At 34.8% G+C, this 8,509-nt stretch overlaps 2 protein-coding genes across 2 annotated transcripts; one reads left to right on the top strand and one right to left on the bottom strand.

Annotated features, from left to right (window-relative positions):
- Positions 1 to 327: 327 nt before the first annotated feature.
- LOC120074496 (secretory carrier-associated membrane protein 3-like) lies at positions 328 to 5,503 on the top strand. The gene is made up of 12 exons (XM_039027644.2): positions 328 to 677; positions 1,769 to 1,903; positions 2,009 to 2,071; positions 2,502 to 2,535; positions 3,048 to 3,170; positions 3,534 to 3,596; positions 3,702 to 3,795; positions 3,949 to 3,994; positions 4,104 to 4,171; positions 4,578 to 4,626; positions 4,957 to 5,022; positions 5,134 to 5,503. Exons 1-12 carry the CDS (start codon positions 618 to 620, stop codon positions 5,218 to 5,220), a joined length of 888 nt encoding a protein of 295 aa, XP_038883572.1. The 5' UTR covers positions 328 to 617; the 3' UTR covers positions 5,221 to 5,503.
- A 976-nt stretch (positions 5,504 to 6,479) lies between these two features.
- On the bottom strand, positions 6,480 to 7,394 carry LOC120072813 (uncharacterized). The gene has a single exon (XM_039025326.2). It carries the CDS (start codon positions 7,137 to 7,139, stop codon positions 6,738 to 6,740), a length of 402 nt encoding a protein of 133 aa, XP_038881254.1. The 5' UTR covers positions 7,140 to 7,394; the 3' UTR covers positions 6,480 to 6,737.
- Positions 7,395 to 8,509: the final 1,115 nt, after the last annotated feature.

The raw sequence follows: 8,509 nt of genomic DNA, 5'->3' as shown, positions 1-8,509 counted from the left end.
AGGTATTTTGATAGTTGACTATTTCGATTGGGTTGGACTTATTATTTTACCATCCTGCAAAATTCATATCTCTAGAGTATGGGCTAATTTCACTATTATTGTTAGACATCCTTCCAACTACCCCTATAATTTAACATACAACTATGAGTTGTTTAAGCCTTGCGGAATTTCTTAGGTATCAAATACACCTGGCGAACAATGTAACAAAGTGAACACTAAATACTAATAAAGTTCAAAAATCAAAACTAAAATAATTATTAAAAAAAAAAGTCTCACTCAAAGAAAAGAAAAATGATTTATTTATCTTGTTTAGTTTATCTCGAAGTTGTAGAAATTAGAAATTGAAGTAATTTATAGTCTTCTCCTGTGAATATGTCTCCCGCTGTTTGCTTTGAATTTTAATCTCTCTCACCCGAAAGGTATTAAGCTTGACCAAACTAAAGGACAACTGTTACTCTTTCTCTCTCTACGATTCCATTTTCTCCGATTGAACCGTCAAATTTCTTCGAATTGCTTCCTCCCTAAGCCTTCTCTCCATCTTTCTCTGTTCAAAATCAGATCTCAGGTTCTGCGATTCCACTTCTTACCTCCTTCCCTTTCCTGCTACCACTTCTCCCATGGCTGGTCGGTACGACAGAAACCCTTTCGATGAAGAAGAGGAAGTCAACCCCTTTGCTGTGAGTTTTCTCTATCTTTGATCACCATCATGTTTCTGCTTAGGACTTCCAATTCTGCTTCTACCTTCCTATTGAATTTGGTTGGTTCTACGTATGATGGAACTGTTGCTCAACAGTGTGTATTGCTTTGCTTTGCTTTGCTTTATTATTTCGATAGACTAGGTCATTTGAGTATGCGGTGAATGCGGATTTCCGTTTAGCTTACTGGATTTTGATTTCTATTATTTTGTTTTTGATGGTTCGGTTGGATCCCTTTTCTTTTCCTTTTTCTTCTAGCCGCATAAAGGATTTTCCCACCCTAATAATTTGGTTTCTCTCGACATGAATTACGGACCTGATGGTGCTTCAAAGATGCAACAGTTGATAGGTTTGATTTCATTCACTATCAAATTACTGGGAAATTTAAGCTAGTTCTGAATTGTGGTCTCGAATTTCTGCCATATATTGTCGCCGTTCTATTCTAGACCATCGGGTGTTCAGATTTTTTTTCCGATCCATCTTCAAACCAGTATCCAGCTATTGGGTGAAGGCATTAGGGCAGTCAAATTATGACGGAGGTGCTTTCTTTTACATCTGAAAGAAGGAATCTAACCTTTTGTGTTAAGCCACTGCAGTAGCTAGTTGCTACCCCCACCAACCCAAAACAAAAGCAATATAGAAAGGGGAACGAGATTGAAGTATTCAGTTCATCAAGTTTGGATAACCTTCGCACTTGCGTCTTTCTATTAAGAGCTATACATCTTTGTTTAATAATAAGTTGCTGCCTTCATTATTTTTGTTTTCTTTTTTTTTTTTTTCCTTTTCTTTTTTGCAGTTCCAAATTTTCTATTTTGTAGGGAAAAGTTTGTTTTTCTTATTTTTGTATGGCTCCTTATTACTATGGGTTTTTTTATCTGTAATTTGCTCACTACCTTAGTTTATGGATAATCTGAAAAGAAATTGGCCTATGGTTTTAAATCCAACCTGGTTTTAATTGTTTCATTCATCTCTTGAATCTATTAAGAAGATTGTAACACAACATTTATTGGTTAAAATATTATCTCGTCAAATTATCTACTCATTTGACCAAATTTATATTGCTAATTTTTCAGAATGCTGGAAGTGTTCCCCCTGCCACAAATTCCAGACTTTCGCCTCTTCCTCCAGAACCTGTTGATTTTAATTATGGTCGTGGTGCAACTGTTGACATACCACTCGATTCAAATTCTGAAGGATCAAACTATAAGGTTTTTGAGATTATATCATGTACTTTATTCTTTGTGCCACCATTGATCTCCTGACTTTGCTAATTGCACTTAGTTGTTTTATTTATTTATTTGAATTTTAATTAGGATTTGAAGAAGAAAGAGAAGGAGCTCCAAGCTAAAGAGGCTGAATTGAGAAGGCGGGAACAGGTACTTCTCAAAGAATGTACAAAATCTCTGAATAGGTTATCATTTCCAGTTGTTATGTTTCAAACCTAATGCTCATTGAGTACCAATCAGGATCATTTCCTTGTTTGGTTTTGATTAATGTTACAAGAAATGGATTTTGCAAATATTAAGAATTTATTATATAATCTAACCACAACATATTAGCCAAGCACCGGTGCTAGTTCAATTTCTACATGATACTGAATTGCCATATTCCAAGACTGCAAGTTTAAGGCCCTTTATCATCTTTTCCTTTACCCCTTGAAATGAAACAAAATCCTTGGCAGGTTTTTATTCATCAAATTTAAAATTTAATGTTATAGACTTACAGGTCATTGGTACTGTGAGTGGTTCAATGTTGAGGCATCCTAATGACTTTATTTAATTCTTTAGCATTCTTGGTTAAATGCAGGAAGTAAAACGGAGGGAAGATGCTGCAAATCGGGGTAATTTATTCTGACTTTTGAAAGCCATATAAGGATGTTAAATTGCCAGTAAAACTCTCAGAATATATTTCATAAACTTAAGAGACAATTTATCTTTAGTGGGATCAAAACTTCAGATTTGTGAAGTATTATTAGAACTATTTGTATTAGCGTAGATTAAAATGCACACAATACTTGAGTAATAAAAAATTTGGGAAAATTCAAGGAATTAGAGGGTATGATATTATGACATGCACAATAGTATTCCACCAAGTGCAGAGTCCTCTTACTGCCTTTCTGAGAATGAGAACTATGAAGTTTTTGTCTTTCAATTTGAACTCAGATCATCAATTGGTTCCCTTGAAAATAATTCTATCACAGTTAAATTGCTTGTCAATTTGAGTTGATGCCCTTATTCTTAACAGCCACCGAGAAGGTGAATCAGAGAGATATGCCTCAACTTAGAAACACATTCTATAGATCACTTGTTTTTCCCAATGCAGGTTATGACCTGATGTGTTTTTGTTTTGCAGCTGGAATTGTTCTAGAGGAGAAAAATTGGCCACCCTTTTTCCCAATTATCCACCATGATATTGCAAATGATATTCCTATTCATCTGCAAAGATTGCAGTATGTTGCATTTACTACGTTGTTGGGTATGTGAACTTGTGGACCATCTCCGTTTGTTCTCGTCCATAGGCTGTTATTACTTATATAATGAATGATAATGTTCCAATCCCAATTTTAAACCTGCTATATTATTTGGGCACCGTTATTGAATCTTACACTCCGACAATTTGATTGAAAATAATTAGACACTGTTTGGACAAGACTACTGTTCTCCCCTGCAAAGTTTCCCTTTATTGGGTAATAACAACAAAATCTCTTATGTGACCTTTTGACATAAAGGTTTCCTTGCAAAGTTGCATTCATTTCTTTCTTAAATGAGTTATCACACAAAATATTTTAGGAGAGCAATTGGCATAAAGGACATTGTCATGTTCTTGTGGTGATCACAGGACTAACTCTTTGCCTCCTCTGGAACATAGTAGCTGTTACTACGGCGTGGATTAAGGGAGAAGGTAAGTTGAAATACCATTTTAGCAAAAACGATTCATCTGTTATAGTTAACTGTTTTCTCAAGTGTGGAAAATATTGCTCATAATCTTACATTTTTATGATTGTAGGAGTAAAAATTTGGTTCCTTGCTGTCATCTATTTTATTGCTGGAGTTCCAGGAGGGTATTTCTTGTGGTATCGGCCACTTTACAACGCATCTAGGTACTGTTTCTTCATCTTTAATGTGTAATTCCTCCTTTCATGTTGTTGTTAAGGCTCCCAATACTCCGGAAGGTGGAACTCTATATCCTACACACAAGTATTGATCTGATCATGAAGATATTAATTAGCATTATTTTTTCTTTACTGTTGCAGGAGTGAAAGTGCTATGAAGTTTGGATGGTTTTTCATGTTTTATTTGGTAAGGCTATTTTGCGTTACTGGATCATTTTAGCTTTCTTCTAATTAAACACGTTTGAAAATTGGATCTCTTATCATTGCAATTTTATCGATTTATTCTTTTCATACAGCTTCATATTGGTTTCTGCATCTTTGCTGCTGTAGCGCCTCCAATAGTCTTCAGGGGAAAATCTCTGACGTACGTTCCTTTGTATTAACTATTTATTATGTTTGCTGCTAATTTGTAACTGTGTTATTAATATGATTTGGTCGATAAACCTTTAAAATATTGTAGTTGATAACTTAATGCATGTATCAAGAATGGTTAATCTTCATCTTCGTTTCGGCTAAATCTTTTCAATTGATATTAATCTTTTCACTTCGAATGTTTTTCTAGAGTCATATATTGCATGGTAGGGTTGGTTACTTCTTGTCGATGACTTAGTTGGCATTTGGGAGGAGTGAAATTGTATAGCCCAACAACTCCACTCTACCAACTCCTACTCCTTAATGATTGTTGTTAAATAGTATCATCTTAAAGTAGAAGTTTCAGAATTTTATCCTTGTACTAACACCTAACACTTTTTTGTTTTGGGTTGTAACAGTGGCATTTTACCTGCAATAGATCTTATTGGTTCACGAGTCTTGGTTGGGGTAAGGATGTTCTCTTTTACTTTTAGCACATGACTTGGGGAGATTCTCTTTTTATCCTACTAAAATAATTATTTTACTTGCTTTTCAGCCACTTGATTTATTTTTTATTTTTTACTTACACAAACATGTATTGGAGAGATATATGGAGACAGGTTTACGGTTTATTTTGGTATTTTTAGTAAAAGATGGTTTTATAATACTAGGAAAATATTTTAAATGAGCGGGTGAACCATAATAATACGTAACCTCAAATTTACATGTGAGGACGAAAATAATACTGTGTACCCTGGAGCTTGGAGGTTTCATCCGTCATTTTCCTGTTTGATGCAGATATTCTATTTCGTTGGTTTTGGATTATTCTGTCTTGAATCAGTTCTCAGCATCTGGGTTATTCAGGTCAATCATGTCTCTCCCTTTATCTATCCATGCGCATACAAATGGAAAACAACAGAATTGCTAGCTATAACCCATTTCCTTACATTGTTCACTCTCTGTTTTGTCATTCAGCAAGTATACATGTACTTCCGAGGTAGCGGTAAAGCAGCTCAGATGAAGCGCGAGGCTGCCAGGGGTGCTGTGAGGGCAGCCATGTGATGCCGTGGTCGCATAGAACCACAACGAATGATGAGCTTCTTCCTAGAATATAGGTTGTATATGCACATAGCCACAGGCTGTGGATAAGTTTACTGGTTTGCCTTAGGTTGATGGCTGTTCTGTCCTGTTGCTTCATTTTTACCAGCCAACTTTAGTGTACGATTTTTCTACCCCTGATGTAATTTGATGCTAATGGTAGTAGTCAGTTTTATAAACCATATTGTTAGATTGTTGAGGTTGTGATTGAATTCCGAGTTCAATTTTTACACTTTGCTTGTTAAAAGTGGGTGTTATCGTTTATTCAAAATGCTGTTCAGTTTCAACATTCATTTGGTGAGAAATGTTGGTAAAATGATTATAGTTGATGAATGGAAACATCACCGAAGTAATTAGGCTGAAAAGTGTAATTATTTCAATGGCTTCATTGTCAACAAGGTAAAATCACTACTTTTTGAGCACTCACTTTGTAAATACTCTTGGTTGGCCATTAGGCAGTAGGCAGCCACGTGGACGTTTTTAAATATATTATATTCTAAATTCTCAGGGTAGAAAGATAAGAGTATTAAATTTTAGTGACATTTTCCTTCATATTTATATATTTTCATGAGTTAGATGGTGAAGGGTGAATCAATAGAAATGAGATGAATATAATATGAATAATAAACTTCTTTTAACTTATATATTAATTTGTTTTTTTCTTTAAAACTTGTCAAAAATATCATCGACATCTCAAACATATCTATTGATATTGATATTTTATCAACATCTTTGTTGTCATTTTTATAAAATTGAGATTTAGACATTTTCGTCAACATCCACCTATTCAACCTGGAGAAGAACCTTATTTAGCTTTCGACTTACCCTCTATCACTACCAGACGGATTCTCTCTTTCTTGCATTTGTTGTTTTCCCATTTACTCATTCACATACAAACCTTACCTTTTTGAACTTCAAAAGAAAGTTATTTCCTTGTTGGTAGATTATGGATTTGTCAAGTCTATAAATTACACACATACAAAAGTTAAGTGAGATCTCTTAAACCAAACAATAACTTCCACAAGTCCAGACTTATCAACATAAGCTACATAAACTCTTTCTAACTTCTAAAAGTTGTGAATCAATTGTTGCCTTTTGGTTCTTTACAATAATGTGTTCATTACAGGATGAAGAAATCAACTCCAAGCTCCAGCCAACTCTACTGAAACAATACCCTCAAATGATAGATTCATGCATCAAAATACAAAACCAAGCATGGGAACTATTAAAACTCTCACTCTTCATATTCAAATCAGAATTAGAAAACCCAATTCCAAAAGAGTTCAAGAAAACCATAATTTTAAAAAGCAACAAAGAAATAAAAACTCATACATAATACTCCAACATAACATCACTTATAATTATATATTTCTAATAATTTATATATCAGTCTAGTAAAACTGTAGTATATAGCCTTTTTTTCCCCATTAAGACAAGCTTAATTACTAATTATAGATACTTTTTCCGGCTACCGCCCCTCCCTAACAATAGGCGATACATTTCTTATTGCAGTCGATGGTGCAGCCACCACCGCCGCCGCCGCCGCCGAAGCCCTTGCCCGATCGGCTGTAGGAGGAGAAGCACTTAGCCGGACAAATCACCTTCTTATTGTAACAAGGACCTTTCTCTTTACACACCACAGGGCTCCTTATGATGCCACCCTTGCCGTAACCGCCTTTGGGGCCGCCGTAGCCGCCGCCATATCCACCGCCGACGATCCCCTTGTCCCAGCCCTTTCCAAAGCCGGGTATGTCGTCAAATCCGTTGCCGGGTCCGAACATGCCAGGGAAGCCGCCGTCCTTCCGGGCGGTGGCGAGAGAGAGAGACGGCGAGAGAAGGAGAACGGCGATGAGAAGAGGGAAAATGGGGATGAAGAGATTCATGGTTTTTTTTTTGGGGGGGGGGGGGAATTTGCAAATTGTTTGGGAGAGGAAAGTGGGGATTGGGCAAAATTAAAAGTGGGTAAGGAGAAAGTGGAAGGCAGCAAAAGCATTTATGGAAGATGGTATTGGAGGGGCAGTTGGCTCCTCATTAATGGACTCAGCCTTTTTTTTTTTCTTCCTCCCTTCTTCTTTTCTTCATGAATGTCAAATGTGCTATTCTAAATTTATGATTCATGTTACAAATGTTAGAGATATTCAAACTTAGATGTCAATAATTATATAATTCAATTGATTAAAGTATATAGTCTCGATTTTAATCAAATCTTTTCATTCTAGTGTAATTGAATTTAAAATGGTAATTTTCCTCTATATCTCTACGGCTTCGAAAGTGTGAACTTCCTTCATAAAAGGGATATATGATAGGAGAATATATCCTACTATACTGACTTTAAAAAATAACACATAACATTAGAGACCAAAATAGATATTTAGGATATCTCTTGTGCATCTTATTTCAGTTTTGTTGATATAGTTGCATTGTTCAGAAAAATATGTAGTTGTTGAATGTCAAAATAATACATATGAAAAATGGTTGAATTAAAATATATTCATCGACTTTTTATAGTAAGAAGTAATTTTCTTGGTGTTAGAAATATGAAATAAGTTTTTTTAAGTAGGAGTAGTATTTACGTTTCTTTTATTTAGTGGGAGTGGTATTTGTATTTCTTAAATTAAAATTTCGTATAGTTCCATAGAAATTAAGATCATTATGGTTCAGATTTATGTTCTAAATCTTTGTAGTTTGTAATTCATAAACATATTATTTATTAATAATAAAATAAGATGTTATTTTATTAATATTTTAGACTTGTTTTACTCAATCCAATAAACTAAGTTATGATGTTATTTTATATAACTTGGAAAGTATGTGGTTGACATATAGTTGAATCGTGTTCAAGTAATAACTTAAAAAGTTTATAGTATATGGATAACGTTAGGTATCTTATCCTGGTAACATTATGGATACGACTCACTTTTGTAATTGTTACAAATGTTGTAAGTGTTACAAACTATTTGATTCAAGTCGTTCATGTGTAGACATGTTAGCGAGGGCATACAATGGATTTGTATAAGACCGGATCGTGAAATAGTTAGGCTTTCTTTGTAACACCATTGATTAAAAAGATTAACATTTCATAGTATAGCCATATGTAACTCGATTTCAATCCTAAGTGAGTTATGGACTTCTGCCTGTGAAGGTATGTCCTTTGATTTGTATGGGTGAGAGTGACTCGTGTCGTCAATTCAATATGTCTACAATTTTAGGGATAGGACTAAGTGGGAAGTTGGGAACGTAGCTTCACAAGATG

The sequence above is a fragment of the Benincasa hispida genome, chromosome 3 (assembly GCF_027475165.1).
Source record: "Benincasa hispida cultivar pf3 chromosome 3, pf3_genome.v1.1, whole genome shotgun sequence".
NCBI classification, from domain to species: domain Eukaryota; kingdom Viridiplantae; phylum Streptophyta; class Magnoliopsida; order Cucurbitales; family Cucurbitaceae; genus Benincasa; species Benincasa hispida.
Note: the sequence above shows the minus strand (reverse complement) of the source record. Positions and strands in the feature narration are given on the sequence as shown.